General features: G+C 36.1%; 1 protein-coding gene across 4 annotated transcripts in view; it reads right to left on the bottom strand.

Annotated features, from left to right (window-relative positions):
* The window catches only part of ZBTB8A (zinc finger and BTB domain containing 8A), a 39857-nt gene that overhangs the window by 6818 nt on the left and 11487 nt on the right, over positions 1-21552 (bottom strand). For 3 of the 4 annotated variants that reach the window (XR_002323858.2, XM_078145484.1, XM_020983506.2), the window contains 3 exons: positions 14931-15030; positions 4436-5370; positions 2267-2436 (listed from right to left, as the gene is read on the bottom strand). Coding sequence is in view for 3 of the 4 variants with exons in the window: in XM_078145484.1 (XP_078001610.1) it covers positions 2267-2436; positions 4436-5369 (1104 nt within the window). In the remaining variant the exon portion in view is untranslated. The remainder of the gene's footprint in view (positions 1-2266; positions 2437-4435; positions 5371-14930; positions 15031-21552) is intronic. The other variant, XM_020983509.2, reaches the window with a different exon arrangement.

Here is a 21552-nt window from a genome sequence, read left to right as displayed (position 1 = left end):
ATTAACAATTACCCTTTAGGTCTAGCCACTTATTCAGTTCAAAATGCACTGGACTATGCCATCATCTAGCCCATATATCTGCATCCAAAAGAAAAGAACTGGAGAATTTATCAAATACTTTGCTAAAATTTTGGCAAACTATTATCGTTATTCCTCTGATCTGTGAGTCCAGTGCCTCTGTCAAAAAAGGGAAATGAAATTAGTCTGGCAAGACCTCTTCCTGATTAAACCATGCTGGCTCTCTGTGATCTGTGATAGTCACTTCCTATTCTAGATAATCATTAACTTTCCTTTTAATAATGCCTTTCAGGATTTTGTCAGGAATTGAAGTCAGACTGAGTGGTCTAAAGCGGTATTATCTATGCCACCAGAGGCCTGGGTACTAACTGATGACTTTTTTGGCCTCAGAAATTCTTTTAAAAAAAAAAAAGGTTATCTGTACTAGTGGAAAAAGTGTATATATCAATAAAATCACAGATCCTTTATGTATTTGAAGTATGTAGGATAATTTTAAGTTGATAATTTCTTAAGCCCAAAGGAAACCAGAGCCATAATTAAGAATTCCAGCTAGGTGACACAGTGGATAGGGCACCAACCCTGGAGTCAGATGGACCTGAGTTCAAACCTGGCCTTAGACACTTACTAGCTGTGTGACCCTGGGAAAGTCATTTAACCCCAGTTATCTCCAAAAACAAGACAAAAACAAAAAAAAAGCAAGAATTTCAATATTAGAGGCAAATTGATATGAAGGGGTAGGTAGGACCTTCTCTTCAGCAGCTGAGATAAACTGGAAGCACAAGTCTTGAGTGCTGGGGACATGAAGAACTAGGAGATCAGGATATTCACAGAGGGCTGGAGAACACAACTGAACCAGGTATTGAACTTGGTGCAGAAGAGGGAGACTGACCTGGAGGTCCATAATCAAAAGCAACAAGGATAACAAGATGAAGTGATGTTTGCAGAAAGATAGTGGCAGAGAAAAGGTCTGAAAATGGCAGCAGGAGAAAGTAGTATACCAACTCCTCCTAGCCCTAGTGTGTCAATGGGTATGAAATTAAAACTCTATTAGTCTTGAAGAAAGTATCGAAACAGGTTTTCATGATGAAGCTAAGTTCTAGTGAGCATCAGAAAATGGAAGCAATATGACAGGAAGAAATAAAAGGTAGTTTAAGGAAGGGCAGAGGTATATAAGAACTGGGGAGGTTTAGGACTGAGTTTACTAGGGGGGTGAGAGGACAGTGTCCAGTATCAACACTGATTTCCCTTGATGACTGTAGGTGTGGTGTTCTGTATTTCACTGGTCCTCAGGCCAGTCTTTTTGTAGTGGTAAAAGACTGGAAACTAAGAAAATGTCCAACAATTGAGGAATGGCTGAATAAGTTATGGTATATGAATGTGATGAAATATTGTTGTACTATAAGAAATGAGGAAATGGGTGATTTCAAAAAGATATGTAAAGATTTATATGAACGGATGGTGAGTGAAGTAAGCAAAACCAAAAGAAAAATTTATACTCTTAACTTCAATATTATGAAAATGACCTGTTTTGAGGGCTTTTATAAACTGATGAATGAAATAAGCAGAACTAGAACAATTTATACAATTTATACAATAACTTTAAAAGCTGTAAGAACTATGGTAAATTTAATGATCATTCTTGATTCCACGAGGACCAGTAATGAAATACAGTATCTATTACATACATAGAGGTTATAACTTTAGGGTATATAAACACAAACATTCACACACTCACACACACACACACACACACACACACACACACACACACACACACACACACACAGAGCCATTGAGGGGATTTATTTTGTTTGTCTATGTATGTCCATTACAAGAAATTTGTTTTTTTACCCAATGAAGTGGGAAGTGTGAAATGTTGCATGAACTTTCAGATGAGGTCACTATATTATTAATTTTACTTACTGATTTTACTTTGTTATAAGAAACCCCAAAGTGGAAGTAATCTGTAAATGTTTCTAATGTAAAAACAAAACACATCAGTAGAACCTTTTAAAAAAGAAAGTAGGTACTAGGAAAGGGGCTTGATGGCCTTATGACCCTATGGGATAGCAGCCTTAGGTTTGGAGAAGCATGCCTTCATGTTTGTACCTCGGGCAATATCCTGGCTGCCTTGTAGCAGTGCTGGCTCTTTATGTGCGGCTTATAAAATAGCTGCCCTATATTATTGTCCTAATATCCACAGATACATATTACTAAAAATAAACGTTGAGATTTTTCAAATACGTACTGTTCGAAAATGGCTACTTAGATGGTCTAGCCTGCTGAATCTTTTCCCACAGGCCTCACAAGGGTAAGGCCGTTCTCCCGTATGGCAGCGAAGGTGGCGCTTTAGATCTGCTTTCCGTTTCACCACATGTGTGCAGAACGGGCATTTGAATCTCATTCTAGGCAGTTCATCTGTTATAAAACAATCTCATTAAATAGTGAGTTTATACAGTAATTTTAATAACATATAAAAATCCAAAAGATTTGCAGAGACTTTTTTTAAACTTAAGGGAAGTTTTATTAAGGCTGTGTATTCAATAACCAAATGAATTTGGCTATATTTGTTAAGTACATTCCCCTAACTTACTATACTTTTGAAAAATACTGCATTTTGAAACTAGAAGGATGAAACTAGAAGGCAAATCACTACTACTAAGTAAATTTAACCTTTTAAGTAGGCTTTATATGTTAAATATGTAATATTATATACAAATGTGTATTATTAGCTCTATTTTGGTGGTCTAAGTTCTTTAAAAGTAGAGCTAATAATTGCTTAATAGGGAAATATGCAATTTCAGTTATTGTCCACTGTATTACAAAAAACCTGACACATTGTAACTTTAAAATTTGCAAAGATAATGTGCATTATCTTGAACGAGTTTTAACAACAGCTATATGAATTAGGTACTGTATAAGTCATTATCCCTATTTTACAGATGAGAAAACTGAGGCTCAGAGTTAACTGACTTGCCCATGGTTACACAGCCAGTTAAGTGTCAGGGGCAGGATTTGAATCCTAGTCTTCCTGACTCCAAGTCCAGCACTCTATCCATTATATGCCATGCTGTCTCTATAAAAGACTAAAAGTGTTAACAAAAAAAAAGAGAATTTGTCACAAAGGCAAACAATGCATCAGTTTAATAGCCTTTTAAAATAGATTGTTTATATTATTGGGGCAAAAATTAACAAGTCAGTCATGTTATCATTATGTTATAATTCCAGTACTACCCAAACTGGAGGTGGAAAAGAGAGGAGAAGGTAACTTTTTGGTCTCTTGTAAAAGATCAATGATTTTTAAATACCTAGAAAATTCCTAAACAGCTTACCTCCATGGTCAAATCAAAAATTCCTTTGTCTTTAAAAGACCTTTACAACCTGGTCCCATCCTACTTTTCAGTTTTTTTATACCTTACTCTCATCCACATTCTCTATAACCCAGGTATACTGACTTCCTTGCACAAGACACTCCACCTCCCAGCTCCATGCATTTTCACTGGCTGTCCCTGATACTTGGAATTCTCTATCTCCTACTTTCCCTGACTTCCTTCAGGTCCCAGCTGGAATCCCATCTTCTCCAAGAAACCTTTCCTGATCTCCTTTAATGTTAATGCCTTCCTTCTATTGATTCTCTCTTATTCATCCTGTATATAATCTTGTCTGAACATAGTTATTTGAGTAGCTTTCTTTAATTAAGACTATGAACTCCTTGAAAGCAAGAACTCATTTTTAAAACCCTTTTTTGTATATCTAGAGCTTTATTAGTACAGCGCCTGGCACATAAGAGGAGGTTAATAAATAATTCTTGACGTGACTATTTGCGGCTTGTGATTTTTTTTTTAACTATCAGTGTGGAAAATTTTTGCCATTTTCCCCCTTGTACACTTACCAGTACCTTGTCAATAAGGCATATATTAATCACATGAAAAAGTATAGCATTAGTACCAGGAAAAAAGGAGTATGGCAGAAGGTATGCAGTTTTTATTCAATTCAATTTATTCAATTTTCAGTTATAACTTGATGGACTTAGAGCTAATCTAATTTCTTAGTTATTGAGAATGTATGTCAACTTACATGATCATTTTATTTTCCTTCTCCTTTATCAAAATTTTATATTTAGGTCTTTTTGGATGACTATAATTATTTGGAAAGAATAAAATATTTATATCAGTTTTAAATGATTGAACTGTTTAGAAATTAGGATAGAACATTTAACAGCAATCTCCCTAGTGTAGTAATAGAAAAGTATATTTTCACTGCCTCTTGTCTTTTTAACTTCTTGGCTGTCAATAAACGTATTCAATATCTATGTCCCCTTTATTTATGATTTCTTTAACTTTGTAATTAATTAATTTTAAAGTATGGTGTTATTAGAAAATCATGGGTACAGATTTTATAAGTAATCACTTCTTACCTTCATTCCAGCTGCCCATAACACCTAAAATTAAAGGCATATTGGAATAGGATTCATCAGTCTTAGGTGACTTGGATGTAGATCGAGAGGATTCTTGTTCTTGTTGAGAACCTGGTAGGCTTCTGGGTGTAACATCAGATCCTTTGCCATACTTATGCCCCACACGAGGGGAGTCAATTCCAGCATCAGTTTGTACCTTTTCTTCAGATGGAGGAGTGCGATTAGGCTCAGAAGTACGCTCTTCAAGTTTGCTTGACTTGTAATGAGGAACATCTGTAGACTGTGGTAACCCCAAATGCCTGGACTTTTTAACAGAATCTTGTCTTTGTTCATGTTTCGGTGGGGGCTGCTGAGTGCTCCTTTGGGAAGCTGGATAGTAGTTGTAATTACTCCAAGATTTTCCACTCATGGTACATGTTCCTTGATCTGGACTTACATGAGATTGTGGAGGGCTGCTTTCTCCACACCACCCAGCATTATAAGAAGAAGAACGTTCTGCTACACCATTGGAATTGGCATCTTTATCTGAGAGACTGAAATAGCGATCCTTCTCTTTCTCACTTATATCAAGTGAAGACTTAATGAAGGTCTTACATACACTAATGACATCAGTCATCTGAAGGAAACTAGCAGCTGACATCACTTCTATGACATTTTGACCAGTGAGAGAAAGTCTGCCTGAATATACAAAGTCCAGAATAACAGTAAAAGTATCAGGTGAGAATGCTTGAAATGTAGCTGTGGTTGGCTGACTAGTCTCCTTTGAGCTCTGAGAAAGAAGCATTTTAAAGTAGCCACTACTTGCAAATAGCACATTTCTATGTGCTTTGAAGACCTTCCCTTCAACTAGAATACTGCAGTCACAAAACACATCTTGCCTGCGTTGCTCATTAAGTTGTTGCAACAGGTGAGACTGATGAGAGGAAATCTCCATCCTTGAGGAAATGGAAAACACAGTTATCTAAAAATAAATGAGACTGCCTTTTTTCAGAGTAATTTAATTGAAATCACAATCAGTGGATTCTGTTTAAACTTTTCTTCTTCCCACAAAACCATATTTTGTTTGGTAATAATCTTCCTCATTCACAAATTTTAATTTTAGAGGCTACACACACACAAGTACTATAAAATATTCTAGCTTTTAAAAAGTCAATTTTACAGGAGCTTAATTATGATTATTTTAATGACACTGAGTCTGAACTGAAGTATATACTTAGGAAGTCAATAGAAAGTAAACCATCATTTATTCAAAAGTTTAATCATGAATATTTTGATGGCTATGTCTTTGCCAAACTTAATTGCAAGGATAATCATTTATCAACAAAAATAGATGCTTAAATTCTAGATATTTTCTTTAAACCAATATGTATGAAAAAATACATATGAGAATAGAAGGAGGTACTTTTCACAGCAGCTGGGGCAGCAAGATGCTGCAGAAGAAAGAACATTGGGCCTGGAGTTAGGAAGACTTATCTTCCTGAGTTCAAATCCAGCCTCAGACACTAGTTATATGATCCAGGGCAAGTCATTTAACCTTGTTTGCCTTAGTTTCCTCATCTATCAAATGAGCTGGAGAAGGCAATGGCAAACCACTGCAGTATCTTTGCCAATAAAATCCCAAATGGGGTCACAGAGTGAGATACAAGTGAACAACAATTTTTCACAATTATGGCTAGAGACAGAAATGATCACAAAAGCCAAAATGGATAATTTTGACTACATAATATTTAAAAAATTTTCCATGAACAAAATCATTTCATTAGAATAAGATATAATGTAAAATGGGGGTATATAAAATAAAAGACATACATTTTCAGACATGGCCAATATGGGGATCTGTTTTGCTCTACTATAGATATTTGTTAGAGGGGTTCTTTTTTTTCTTTTTGAGTGGAGGGGTAGAGAGATGGCATAGAATGAAAGGAAGAGGGTTAACTAGTTATAGGCTCGCCCTCCTCCCCCAAAAAAGTATGTTTCCTGCTAGCAAGATTTTAGAGTTTTGTTTTCTTATCCATTCTCTTAATCTTTTGTTCTCCTTACTGGAAATCTGGACTTTATTCCAGGCCCTATCTAATAAGTTTGCTTTGGATTTATCTTGCTTGGAACCAAGTTTCCACCTCAGTTGTAGGCCACCAGCTTCAAATCATTCTGCCTAGCTCAGCATCTCCTTCCCTCTCCAACTCCTCTTTGTGTATTCTCTACCCTACCTCCCAATATAAGCTCCTTGAAGGTAAGGAGTCTTGCTTGCTGTAGATTATATTGCCATAAAGAAGATAAATATGAAGCATTTATCCCTACTGTATTTCATCTTACTAGAGTCCAGTGCTCAAGCCTGTCAATATCTTTTTGGAATCTGTTAGAGATCCCTCCCAGTTTTGTGTTATCTGCAAATTTGATGAATATGTCATCTTTGCTGTTATCCAAGTTATTGATAAAAATGTTAAACAGCACAGGGCCAAGCACAGCTCTCTAGGGAACTCTATTGAAGACATCTTGCTGCTTTGACATTAAATCATTAACAACAACTCTCTTCAACTGGTCATCTATCCAACCAGTTCTGAATGTATCTAATTGTTTTATCATCTAATTCATATAACTCCATTTTTTCTACCAGAATAGCACAAGATACCTTATTAAAAGCTTAGCTAAAATCTAAGTAAACTAAATCCTAACATTTCCTTCATCAACTACTTTAGTTATCTTGTCAAAAAAGAAAATGTGGTTAGTCTATCACAATTTGTTCTTGATGAAGCCATGCTGGCTCTTTGTAATCATCTCTTTCCATTCTAGAGGTTCTTCAACAATCTCTTTAATGATCTGCTCTAGAATTTTCCAGAAACTTAAGTCCATTCATTGAAGTTCTCGTTTCTTCAGAAATTGGAATATTTGCCAGTCTTTAACTTTGTGATAGCTCTCCTATTTTCTATAATCTTTCAAATATCATAGTAGCTCAGCAATTACATCTGCCAGCTCTTTAAGAACCTGAGGATGTATGTAGTTCATCTGGGCCAGGTAACTTAAATTCATCAAAGCGCAACTAAGAACTAGCTCTCTTACTATCTCCTTACTTACTTATCTTGGTATCAATTCTGTTAGTCATTTTTGCTTTCTCATTTACAGTGCTAAGGTCATTCTTCTTGGTAGGAAAAAAAAGCAAAATAATTGAGTAGCTCTCCTATCTATTGTCAGTAATCAGCATCCCACTGACCCCAAGCAAAAGTCCTATCCCTTTCTTGATTCTCCTTTTCCTCCTAATATAGCTTTTAAACAAAACCAAACCACCCAAAGCACCCTTCCCTCAAGAGCCTCAGCTTATTCTGATATTTGAAACTACTGATACTATTTTTCAAGGACTGTCACTTTTATATTCATCTTCTGTTAACTGGCCTGGCTTCCATCTTTTGTACATTTAAATCTAAGTTGTCTGGTAAGTTCCCTGTTCAACCACATAGGTCTTTTCAGACAAATCCTGTTTTGCTCCTCATTTACGTTTTGTGTCTTTATAATTTCATTCTTGAATATCTCCCTATCTATCTTTCCTCTAACCCTCTAGAATCTGCTTAGCCAAAATACAGGGTACATATCACATTGTTCCTGGATTCCTATCCTTCTCTATCACAAACTCTAGGAGAGACTGATCATTCTTCTCTCATCCCTCTCCCAGGGTTCCCATCATTTTTACTCCAGAATCAGTTACTTCAGAATCAGATTCATAATAGAATCTCTCCTTGTCAGATTCCCCACCTTTTGAAAGATAAAATTATTAAGGCAAGTAAAAAATGTACTTGCTTTGCTTTTGTCAGCAGAGGGTCTGGATAACTGAGGTCCTCTATCACTACTATATTATGCCTTTCTACTACACTTGTGATCTATCTCCCAGATTTCTCATCAATTTCATCTTTTTGTCCAGGTGTTCTACAGTATACCCCACTGACAAAATCACTTTTTCTTCCTCCATTGACCTCACCTAAACATTCTCCAACATGCTTCCCTGCTCTGATTCCTAGATTTCTTTATATAAATATTTGGTGGTGGTGTTATCAGCTGTGTCTGACTCTTTGTGACCCCATTTGGGGTATACTTCGCAAAGATCCTAGAGTGGTTTGCCATTTCCTCCTCTGGCTCATTTTACAAATGAGGAAGTGGAGGCCAACAAAGTTAAGTGACTTGCCCAGGGTCACAGTTAGTAAGTGTGAGGTCAGATTTGAACTTGGGAAGATGAGTCTTTCTGACTCAAGGCCTGGCACTCTATCCACTGCACCACCTTATATAATGTTATCTCACCCCATACTTTTTACCTATGTTATTTCTCTGAATAATATATACCCATATAGAACAAATGGTCTAGTTATGTGTTTTATCCCGCCAAATCTTAATTATATCAATGATGTCAAATTTTCCTCTTTGCATTAGGACTTTTACTTTCTCATTTATTGCCTAAACTTTGGACATTTATTTATAGACATTTGAGACCATGGATTTTACTTCTAGTCTTCTTTCCTGGATTTTGTTTGATGGTCTCTTCTGGGGGAGGTGGACCTCAATTGCTATTCTTGCTTCATTGTAGATATACTCCCTATGGTATTAACTTGAAGGATATACATAGTATCTTCCTTCCTCCATTCATTTTAGTTTTAAATTTCTTATTGGAGTTGTAAATATATTCTTACAAGTTTTTAATTAGTTGTGCTCACTCTCTAGCTGGAATTCTGTCATCCTTATATTTTAAGAGGCAATTTGATTCCAAACATCTCTCTTCTATTGAACTTGCATATATCTTTTTTGATTATTAGGTTCAGCTTTATAGGATATCTTATTGATGGAACATCCTGATCCCTTTTGCTTTTTAGAATAACCTATTCCAGTTTTTCTTCTGATTTCTTATAGATGGAGTAATTCTGTGTTATTCAAACTGGCTTTTCTTCATAGCTGAAGGCCTATCTCTTGGATGCTTGCAAAAGTTGTTGCTTGGTATTGTTGTTCTGAAATTTATTATCAGCAATCTGCAATCATTGCTGTCTTTTCCAAAACTTAGAGGCAGGTTTTTCTTGTATTGTTTCTTGAAATATAGTAATAAAGCCTTTTTAAATTTATCATGTTTTCCTGGAAGACCTATAATCCTTAAATTATCTTTGCATATCCTGCTTTCAAGAGCTTCTACTAGTTTGGAGAGATGCTTCATTATATATTCTAAGCTATACACTTATAGCTATGTTTCTTATAGTTATGTTTCTTTTTTTTAGAGCTATTTCTGATCTAATTTCCATCCTAACAGATTTTTGTGCATTTTCAATATCTCCTGAGTGTCTCCTTCCCATTTTCAGTTCTCCCCAGTCTTAAAAAAAAATCCAAAAACCTTTCCCTTTTTATCCTATCCAGTTATTGGCCCATCTCTCTACTCTTTAACTGTTAAACTCCTTTTTAATTAATGTTTGTTGTGCCCTTCCCTTATAACAAAGAAGTATAAGGGAAACAAAATAAACCAATACAGACAGTGTCTCCTCATTTTATACCTGTATTCTATCTTTCTCAGAAACCTTTATAGGCAGCTATATGGTGGAGAGGATTAGAGAGCTGGGCCTGAAGTTAGAAAGACCTGCCTCATATACTTACTAACTCTGTGATGGGCAAGTCACTTAACTGCTATCTGCCTCATTTTCCTCACCTCTGAAAAGGGGCATAATAAAAGCACCCACCTCACAGGGTCATTATAGGAATAAAATGAGATAGTATTTGCAAATCTTTGCAAATTTGGTGCCTTAGCACAAAATAAATGCTAGGATTAGTGCTATTAGTGTTATGCTAACTTTTAATTGGTCTCTCTGCTTCTAAGCTCTCTTCTTTCCAATCTATCCTCCACATAACTACCAAAAATAATTTTCCTAAAGCACAGATGATCTTACTAGGTCATTTCTCTGCCCAAGCATCTTCAATTGTACCCTAATACCTACAGGATAAAATATAAATTACAGCAGCCTGGTATTCTAGCTCCTACCTTCATTTTCAAGATGGTTTCTCATATCTAGAATGAACACCCTCTTTACCTCCATTTCTTATAGTCTTTAGTTTCCTTCAAGGATCAGTTTAGGTGCCACTTATTCCATGAAGTCTCCTTTGATTTCCTGCCCCCTCTTCAAATTATCTTGTATTTATTTATGTTTTTATGTGATGTTTCCTGATTAAAAGGGAAGTTCCTTGTTTGTTGGCTGACTGTCCTGAGAACATGGTCTGTTTTTCATTTTTATCTCCATATCCCCAATGCCTATCACAGTACAATCATTTAATATATTCCTGTTGAATTGAATTAAGAGAGAAGGAAAATGGGATATCAGGAAAAGTTTCACAGAGAAAGTAGCAGCTGGGTTGAGTTTTGAAAGAATGTGGGTTAAAGCCAGATTGGTGAGGCTGAGCCAAGATGGTGGAATACCAGGAAAAAGTAAAGTAAGCTTCTCCACCCCCTACTCTACCAAAAAGATATAAAAAATACACCAGACTGAATCCTGATGGGGAAAACCAAGGGGGGAAAAACATTGCAGTGAGTCATTTTTCCAGCCTAGGATAGCTTAGGGAAACAGACAGGTTTGTGAACACTGGGCACAGGATCTGATCAGGAGTCCTAGGAAGAGGCTGTGCTCCAGCCCAAGAAGAGGTCCCAAAATCACACTAGGCCACTGTGACCTGGTACAGGGTGCAGGAAAAGGTGCCAGATGGCAGATGTGTCACCCACTACCCAGTTTCAGGTCAGGCTGAGGCCATATTGAGGAGAGGACCCGTGCTTAAGAGTGGCATTGCATTCTATTCTAGTGCATAAAGAAGCAGTTGCATGCCCTACACAGTGCAGTAAGGGTAGTAAGAGGAATTAGTTCAGATGCAAGCAGCAACAGTGAGGCTCAGAGCCCAGGAAGAAAGTGGGGTCTTGGTTCTAACTTCTAGGCTAGTCTGAAGCCTGCAGAGGAATAACTACAAGAAGAAAACTAGACCACAGAAGAACCTACATTCTGTCACTCTGACCCAGCAGAGCTTCTCAGCTAATAGATAGTAGCTGAGTCCAGCAGTAGTCTACTATCACTAAGAACCAAAAAACAGGTCAGGAACTCGCACCACTCAGATCAGGAGTACAGCAATTGGACTTTGCTCTGGATAAGACCGCTTGGGGAGCACTGAAAGCTTGCAGGTCCTCAGTCTGAACTATCAGTGTTATGGAAACACTGGGATAACACAACATTCAACATCTCAAGAAAGCAGCAACAGGACCTGCCCACACCCTTCCTCTACAAGTGTGCAAAGCCCAATTCTAACATCAAGTCCAAAGCCAGGAAATAGGAAGAATGAGGAAAGAAAGAATCTCTTCCTAATATGGCTAATATGCAAATATGTTTTACATGATTTCATATGTGCAATTGATATCATATTGCTTACCTTTTAAGTGGGTAGGGGAAGGCTCAGAGGGAGGGAGAGAATTTAGAACTCAAAAAAATTTTTTTGAAGTTAAAAATAAATAAATAATATTAAGACTCACATCATAAAAAGCTATTACAGTGATAAGGACACTCAAGATACAATGACTACAAAATATCTACAAGCAAAACCTCAAAGAAAAACACAGCTTGGACATAACCTGAAGTAGAATTTCTAGAAGAGATGAAATAAGTTTTTTTTTAAATTGAAAATTTAGACTGAAATAGAAAAAAATGTAAAGTATCTCCTAGCAAAAATAAATGACTCAGAAAATAAAATGATCCAAGGAGAAAAAACTCAAGCATCATTGGACTACCTGAAAGCCACGACCAAAAAAAGACCCTAGACATCCCATACAAATCTTAAAATTGCCCAGATCTCTTAAGGAGGTTAAAGCAGAAATAGAAGGAATCTACTAGTTACATTCTGAAAGAAACCCTTAAATGAAAACTTCTAAGAATATGATACCCTAAAATCCAGAGCTAAGAAAAGACAGTGCAGGCATCCAGAAAGAAAAAATCAAGTACTGAGGAGTCACAGTGAGGATCACACATGATTTAGCAGTTATCATGTAAAGAAGTGGAGAAGTTGGTATATGATATTTCAGAAGGCAAAAGATAGGTTAGTGATTATCACTGCTGAGCTGCTAACAATCATAAAAATTTTAGAGAAAGAGGTACTATGGGATTAGAGATGAGGAAATATCCCAATTTTCAAAATAGGGAAGTGGATGGATCAACAACTATAGATTGGTAATTTTGACTTAAGATTCTTATCGAAATTCTAAAAACAATTTGTTTTAAATGGGTACTTTCTGAGCATCTAGAAAGGGAAGCATAATACCAAGAGTCTAGTTGGTTCCATTAAGAGTAGGTCATACAGGCTAACTACATTTCCTCTCCTTGACAGAATTACTAGAGCAGTAGATCTGGAAAACAACACTGACTTTTCTTATTATTGTGAACTAGATGGAGACATGGGATTGATGATAATATAGTTAGAGATTGCCATTATTGAATGTCAATATCAATTTTGACGGAGATCTCCAATGGAGTACACCTCAAGGATCTTGTCCTTGGCCCTGTTCTGTTGAACATTTTTTTGTCAGTGATTTTGATGAAGGCACATTCATCACATCTGTATATTTATCAAATAAGTTTTGTAAGTACAAATATAAGTACAAATATCAAAAAGGGCTTACAAATACATTTTTCAAACTCAATAGATAATAAAAAGTTGGGATAGATAGTTAATGGATGACAGAATCAGGCACCAAAAAATACCTCAAGAATGTTATAGGTCAAATATAAGATGGAATTCGATAGGAATAAAATAAGTGTAAAGTTCTACACTTGGATTTAAAAAATCAACTGCCTAATTAGAGGATAGGGGAGATATAGCTGGACAACACTGATGTGAGAAAATCTGAGGGTTTTTAAGACTTCAAGCCCAGTTTCAATAAACAATGTGAAATAGCAGACAAAGCTACTAAAACAATCTTAGGCTACATTGAGAAACACAATTGCCAGATTTAGGGTGGTCATAGTCCTGCTGTACTATGCCATGGTCAGACCATATCTGAATCATTGTGTTCAGTTCTGGGCACCACATTTGGGAATGACATTGACAGGTGGGGAGCATACAGGAGAATAGTGAAGAGGCTTGGATACAATGCCATATGAAGTTCAGTTGAAGAAACTATGGGATGTTTATCCTAGAGCAAAGAATGCCTGGTGGGGAGAGGGAGAGGAACATGATGGTGTTTTAAAGTACAGAATCTGGAATAGTTGTCATATGTAAAAAGGAATTTACTTGTATTGCTTTGCCCCAAATGCTAGAGCTAGGAGTAATAGGTTGAAGTTGCAAAGAGGCAGCTGTCTGTTCAATGTAAGGAAAAGCTTCCTAACAATGAGAGCTGTCCAAAAGTAAAATGGTGTGAGATATTAGATACATCTCAAAGTATAGGTTCTGTATTATGGAGGCATACTATAGTATATTTTAGAGAGAATTTCTGTTCGACTTTTTTGTTTCCTTCAAAGTCTGAAATTCTCTAATTTTGAAATGGTTTAGGAAGATTAACATAATGATGGATTGGATAAGAAAGTGATGGAAACAGGAAGATAACTTAGCTGATCTTAACAGTTCTGGTAAGGTAGGAATCAGGGTAAATTGAGTAGAAGAGATAGATTAGAGAAATACAATGAATAAATCATCAGAAAGATCTGATTGATATGATACTGGATGAGTCTATGATGATTTTGAAGTTTTGAGTCCAGGTGACTGGTGGCATCATTAACAGACATAGGGAAGTCAAGGAGAGAATCAGTTTCAGACATGTTGAATTTAATTTGAGGAAATGACAATATCCAAGTAGAAGTGTTCAGTAGGCAGATTTGAAATGCAGGAATAGATACAAAAGCTGAAGAGATAATTTCTAAAGTCATTTACATACAGCTGGGGAGCTGGAAGTAGATGAGTTCTCTATAGGAGAGACAGTACCATGAGAAGAGCTAAAAGCTATGGAAAGAATTCATGTTTAGGGGATAGAAAGATGTAAAGAAGATGAAGATAGGAAAGATAGGAGAAAAACTGGGAGAGTGGAGTGTCAGAAGAAAAGAATAATGGACGGTAGATGACCATATTATTGGGGATGTCGTAAAAAGGATTTTATGATTAGGTAAGGGTTGGACTAAATGGACAAAGGTTCCTTCAAACTCTGAAATTCTGAACCGAAGAAGGAAAAGAATTTCAAGAAAAGAGGGTGGGAGTCCCAATAGTGAAAAACAAAGTCAGTGTTCTGAGTATAAAAGAAGACAAAAGGACAATACAGACAATGGTAAGAAATGCAATAGCAAGTTAACAAACGAGGAGAATATCAAAGGAACAAAACCATTTATTGGAAGACCTGGTCAACATGTTCCATATATTAAAGATTTCATTAAGTAATGAATATATGCTCTGACTTATTATTACATAAATCTGCTGGGTTTTTGTACATTTAAGTAACTCTAGTGTCAGTAATTATACAGAATCATACCTGTAAATTAATGGGTACTACTCCTGAAAAACCAGTTAAGCGAAATAGATTCAAAACAGGGGAGTGTCCAAATCTGTCAATTTTGGTTATCTTGTACTTCCTATAAAGAGAAAATATAAGTACTTTTAATATGCTTTTACTGTAGATGATGCAGGTGCTGAGAAAAATATTTAAAATATTATAATTAGCAGGTATCTTTTTAAAGTGAAAATGAAAAATCTATTAATAGTCATGAAGTTTAAATTTTACATTTCTGTGAAAAGTCATGGGTCACAATAGAGTCATAGCATTTAGCTAGGCCAAGAACCCTCCACCAAAATACTTTTACATTCGTTTATGGAATAACTTTCGTTTTTATTAATATCTTTTCAACATATTCATTTCCATATCCCTTTTTTCTCTACTTGCTACTGAGCTATTCTTTATGACAAAAAAAAATTAAAAGCAGTTCAGCAAAACAAACAACAAACACATCAACTGTATCTGGCAGTAAATGCAACATTTCATAACCATAGTACTCAACTTCTACAAAGAAAGGAAGGTGAATTTCTCACCTCTTCTCCAGAGCCAAACTTGGTCATTATAATTAAAGTGTTCATTTTTTGTTTTCCATTTCCATACTGTTGAAATGGTGTATATTGTTTTGTTGGTCCTGCTCACTCCAATCTGTTTCAGTTCAATAAAGTCTTCTCCTGCTTCCCTGAATTTCTATTCATTATTTCTTACAGAATAGTAATATTCCATTACATTCATATACCCATGATTTGTTTTCCTATTTCTCAGTTAATAGGCATTTATTTACAGTCCTTTGCTACTACAAAAAGTGCTACTACTAATATTTTTTGTGTATCTAGGACCTTTCTTTTGCTCTATTCAGGAGTGTGGGAGATATGGAGTGCAGGATGCAGTATTATATGCCAGCACTGTGGTCAGTGGGACAGAGGGTATGACATTTTAGTCACTTCTTTAACATAATTTCAAACTGCTTTCCAGAATGGCTGGACCAATTCATGGCTCCACTAACAATATATTAGCATGTCTGTCTTCTGATAGCCTCTCTAGTATGAACTATTTTTATCTTTTGTCACCCTTGACAGTTTTCTGAGTGTCAGATCAAACTCAGAAGTTCTTCTAATTTTTATTTCTCTTAATAGTGATTTGGAGCAGTCTTTTGTATAGTTGTTAATAGTTTATGATTCTTCTCCATTGGGGAATGGATCTTGGTCTTATGTCTTGCGTCAACTCTGTAAATACCTTGGATATTAGACCCACTTCAGAAATATTTGACGTATATATTCTTCTCAAACACTAAAATTCTTTATTTTGTTTCTTGTGATCACCATTATCTGGTTAAAAATTCTCTAAAATATTTCTGAAAGTATTTTATTTAGTTCTCTACCAGTAGGTAGATAGCACATTTCTTCAGTAGTTCTCTGGATTCCTGGTAATTAAGCTGATAACAGTTCAGCACAATAGTATTCCTTCATGTTTATATACCATTATTTGTTCATCCATTTCCCAAGTGATGGGTACACTCTCTAATTCCCATTCTTTGCCACTTCAAAAAGAGCTTGTGGAGTTTCTTTTAGCTGGTAACCATTGGATTTTTTCTCTTTCCATTTTGCCCTCTTGTTTCTTATAAAAGATCTGGACAGTTTAATTTCAAGATTTCTTGAAATATGATGTGTAGGGTTTTTTTTGGTCATGTGTTCAGATAGCACCTTGATTGTTTTGTTTGTTTGTTTGCTTGTTTGCTTTTTAAGGAGATAGGAATGGTTTGACTTTGCTTGGTCTTTATGTTTCAATTCCAAATTCTCTTCCTCCCACCTCTGTCTCCCCCACCAATTAAGAAGGCAAGAAAAATAAAACCCATTACAAATATGCTTAGTTACACAAAACTAATGTCCACTTTAGCCATGTCCCACCCCACCCCCAAAAAACCAAGAAAAATAAAGAAATAGAAGAAAGTATGCTTCAGTCTGCTCTGTGAGTCCATCAATTCTCTATCTGAAGGTGGATAGCATGTTTCCTTATGAGTCCTTTGGATTTGAGGTTTGTCATTGTGTTGAGCAGAGTTGCTCTTTCAAATCAACTTTCAAAGTTGATTTCTTTTAACAATATTGTTATTACTATATAAATTGTTCTCCTTGTTATGCTCACTTCACTTTGCATCAGTTCATACAAGTCTTCTCAGGTTTTTCTGAAACCACACCTTTCATCATTTCTTACAGCACAATAGTATTCTATCATATTCACATACCATAACTTGTTTAGCCATTCCCCAATTGATGTGCATCCCCTCAGTTTCTTATTCTTTGCCACTACAACCAAAAGAGCTGCTATGAATATTTTTGTACATATGGTCCTTTCTTCTTTGATCTCTTTGTGGTATAAGCCTAGTAGTGGTATTGCTGTGTCAAACTGTATATATAGTTTAATAGCTTCTAGGGCATAGTTCCAAATTGTTTTCCTGATTGGTTATAGTTCAATGATTCTTAAATTTTTTTATTCCTTGATCTGTTTTCTAGGTCAGTTGTTTTTGCTATGAGACATCTTTATTTTTTTTTCCACCCTTTTGACTCTGTTTTAATATTTCTTGTTGTCTCATTGAGCCATTGGCTTCTAATTGGTCTATTCTGATTTTCAAGGAGTTTGTTGCTTGGGCAAGGTTTTTACTTCTTATGCCAAGTTGTTAATTCTTTTTGTAATTCTTTCTTCTATAGCTCTCAATTCCTTTCTGGTTTTTTTTTCTCTAGCATTCTCATTTCATTTATAAAAACATCTTTTTTTTAAATGCTTGCTTCATCTATTCAAGGAATCAAGTTGAGTTTGTGAGGCTGCAGTTGAGTGCAAGATGTCTTCCTGTGATTTACAAGCAATGCTTGTAAATGTCTTGGAGTCATTATCTTCTGTGTTTGTGTCTTACACATTCCTGCCACCATAACAGGTCATTATCAAATAGCTCTTTTTCTGTTTGCTCATTCTTTCAGTCCAGTTTCTGAGATCAGACTTCATATTAGGGCTGGGCTCTGCTATATTTTTGGAGGGACAGTCTGGGCTGGTCCTATTGCTGCTTTCTTGGAGTACTAAATGTTATGTTATCACAACATGTCAGGGACATGCCGGGGACCTATAAGCTTTTAGCGCTCTCAAAATGGCCTGATCCAGAGCAATGTCTGATTGCTGTCCTCCTGGTCTGAGTTTTGCAAATTCTTGACCTGTGTTTGTTTGTCTGAGGAAGAGTGGAATCTTTTTGGACTCTGTGTCTATCAGCCAGTCAGAAAGATATGTTTGCTCAGTAATAGAATTGTAGGCTTCCCTTTGGTATGGGACTCCTGCCCTGGTTTTTCCTCTGCAGACTGGGCTAGATGTTTAAAGTGAGACCTGCTTTGTGCCTGAGGTCTGAGCCAGAGCATTGCTGCTGGCTTCTGAACTTCTTCCTTTCTATCAGTCTCCTTCTCAGTTTACCCTGGATTTGTGACCTAGAACTAGGTAGTGGGCAACAAAGCTGCCAGTTGGCACCTGTCTCAACTGTCATGCCCAGGTGTAGGTATAGGGATACCTCATTATGGATCTGAGACCTCCTCTTGCCCTTTAGCACAGCCTCTCCATAGGTGCTGGACTGTGTGCTCCATAGGCAGCATGCTGCTGGCTAGACCCCCATCTCTAGTGTCCACAGACTTCTTTGTTTATCTCCTTATGCCAAATGGGATGGACAGTGGACTCACTGTGACTTTTTTTTTTTTGGCATTTCCCCATCAGGATCCAGTCTGGTGCATTTTCTTTTTCTTTGTTGTTGTTTTTTTTAAATTAATATTTTTTTTCCCAATTGCATGCAAAACAATTTTTATCATTTAAAAAAAATTGGGTTCCAAATTGTCTCCCTTTTTCCCTCCCTGCTTTCCCTCTACCTTCCCTGAGATAGCAAGGAATTTGATATAGGTTATACATGTACAATGATGCAAAACATTTTCATGTTAGTCATGTGAAAGAAATCACAGATAAAAAACCAGGGAAAAAAGTGAAATAAAATAAGAAAGTGAAAAATGGTATGTTTTTATCTGCATTCTGACTCCATCAGTTCTTTCTTTGAAGGTGGATGGCATTTTTCATTATGAGTTCTTTGGAATTGTCTTGTATCACTGTATTGCTGAGAATAGCTAAGCTGATCATCTTACAATATTGTTGTTGCTGTGCACAATGGTCTTCTGGTTCTGCTCACTTCACTTTGTTCATGTAACTCTTCCTAGGTTTTTCTGAAATCATCCTGCTTGTCACTTCTTATAGCACAATAGTGTTCCATTATAATTATATACCACAATTTATTCAGTAATTCCCTAATTGATGGGTATCCCCTTAATTTCCAGTTTTTTGCCATCACAAAAAGAGCTGATTTGTATGGCACTGAATAAGTAAATCTGGTGCAGTTTCTATATCTGTTAGGAGGAGTTTATGAAGAGACGCTCACTGCATTGCTTCCTATCTCTCCATCATCTTGGCTCCACCCCTTGAATACTAAACTTCTTGAAAAAGTTGTCTACTCATTTTGAAGCATATATTGGTTTTGAAGCATATATTGGTTTGTTTTACTTAACTGTACTTGTTTGATATAAGGGAGAGTTATATTTTTGGGGGAGAGGTGTATTGAGAAATCAATGGAAAGTGTCAGTAACATAAGAAAAAACAGCATAAGTAAAGAAATACCATTCACAGCTATGGATAGGGGAAGAGTTCTTAGAATATAGACTGTGAGAACAAATAAAATGGTCATATAATGGGCAATTTTGATTACATAAAATTGAAAAGCTTTTGTACCAAGAAAATCAGATGTTAAAAATTTCAAAGGAAATGGTTAACTGGGAGAAAAATCTTTGCAGCAAGTTCTGGATATCAAAGATATAAAAAGGGAGCTGATCAAATGTATAAGAAAATGAGTCATTCCCCAATAGATAAATAATCAAAAGGATGTGAACAAGGCAGTTCTCAAAAGAAAAAGAACAAGATACCAACAATTATATGAAAAGTGCTCCAAAACACTAATGAGAAAAATAAAAACTAGAAAACAATTCTAAGGTTCCATCTTATAACTATTAGATTGTCAAAGATAACAAAAAAGGAAATGACAATTGTGCTTTGGGAGTGCTTTTGCATATTACTGCACTACTGGTAGAACTGACTGAATTGTGGGTACCCTTTGACCCAATGGTGCCAATTCTAGGTATATAGCCTAATGAGATCAAAGAAAGAAGGAAAGGAAAAACCATTTGTACAAAAATATTAGTAGCAGCACTTTTTATTATATCAAAGAACAGGTATAGGCACTAAAGGAGTGTCTATTAAGTGAGGAATGGTTGAACAAATAATGGTATATGAATATAAAAGATTGACATATGAATGTAATAGAATATTATTTTACTGTAAGAAATCATGAAAAGGATGTAATCAGATAAATTTGGGAAGACTTCTATGAACTGATGCAGAGTACAGTGAGCAGAACAATTTATACAGTGCTTACAACATTGTAAAGAAAAACAACTTGAAAAGATTTAAGAACGCTGATTAATGGCAATAACTCCAAAGGATCAATGATAAAACATAATTCCCACCTCTTAACAGAGAAGTTTGAAAGGCAGCTGGAGATGCAAGACTGGAGGTCGGCAGAGAGAATGCAGCAGGAAAGGTAGATTTGAGAATCATTAGCATAGAGATGGTAATTAAGTCCATGGGAGGCTCATGAAATCTCCTAGTGTAGTAATACAGATGGAGAAGAGAAGAGAACCCAGGACAGAACTCAGAGGGGCATATACCATTAGAAGGTATGAGCCATAGGAGGATTCAGCAAAGGAGACAGAAAGAGCAGTCAGATGGATAGGAGGAAAACCAGGAGAGAGTGATGTCTTGAACACTTAGAGTATCAAGGAGAGTGATCTATAGTGTCAAAGGCTGTAGAAAAGTCAAGGAGAATGAAGATTGAGAAAAGGCTATTCAATTTGGTAACTAAGAGATAGTAACTTAGGAGAAAGCAGTTTTGGTGGAATAAGGTTGGAAGCCATATTGAAAGAGGTTGAGAAGGGAGCAAGGGGAGAGAACATAAAGGAAGGCAACTACTGTAGACACCCTTTTTGGAGAGTTTTGCTACAAAAAGGAAAGAGAAACAGTTTGACAGTTAGCAAATGGAAGAATGAAGTAAGGATTTTTTCAGGATAAGGGAGACAGGCAGAAGGAAATGAGCCAGTAGAAAGGGAGAGATTGAAAATAAGTGAGAGAGTTTCTACCACTATTCCTCCATTATCTCATATTTGTTAACTTAGGTTTGTCTTTAATCTTCCCTCAATTATCATATTCAGTTACTAAGTTGTCAATTCTACTTCTGAAACACATTTCACATCCTTCCCCTCTCTTTCTCCACCCAGTCAATATCCTAGTAAGGGCCTTCATTATTACCTTCATTATCAGAAAGTTGTGATAACATACTTTCAGATCTTCCTGCATCAGTCTCTCCCTTTTCCACCCCCATCCTAATCCATCTATCATGCCAGTGCCATAGTAAACTTTATAATGCATAGCTCTGTGGTCATAGGAGGGCTGTTGTGAAAAGTGCAAAGCGCACCAAGTGTGGAGT

Source organism: Phascolarctos cinereus, unplaced genomic scaffold, assembly GCF_003287225.1.
Source record: "Phascolarctos cinereus isolate Bilbo 61053 unplaced genomic scaffold, phaCin_HiC Scaffold_726;HRSCAF=1367, whole genome shotgun sequence".
Lineage (NCBI taxonomy): Eukaryota > Metazoa > Chordata > Mammalia > Diprotodontia > Phascolarctidae > Phascolarctos > Phascolarctos cinereus.
The sequence above is the reverse complement of the archived record's forward strand: the minus strand, read 5'-3'. Positions and strand labels throughout refer to the sequence as shown.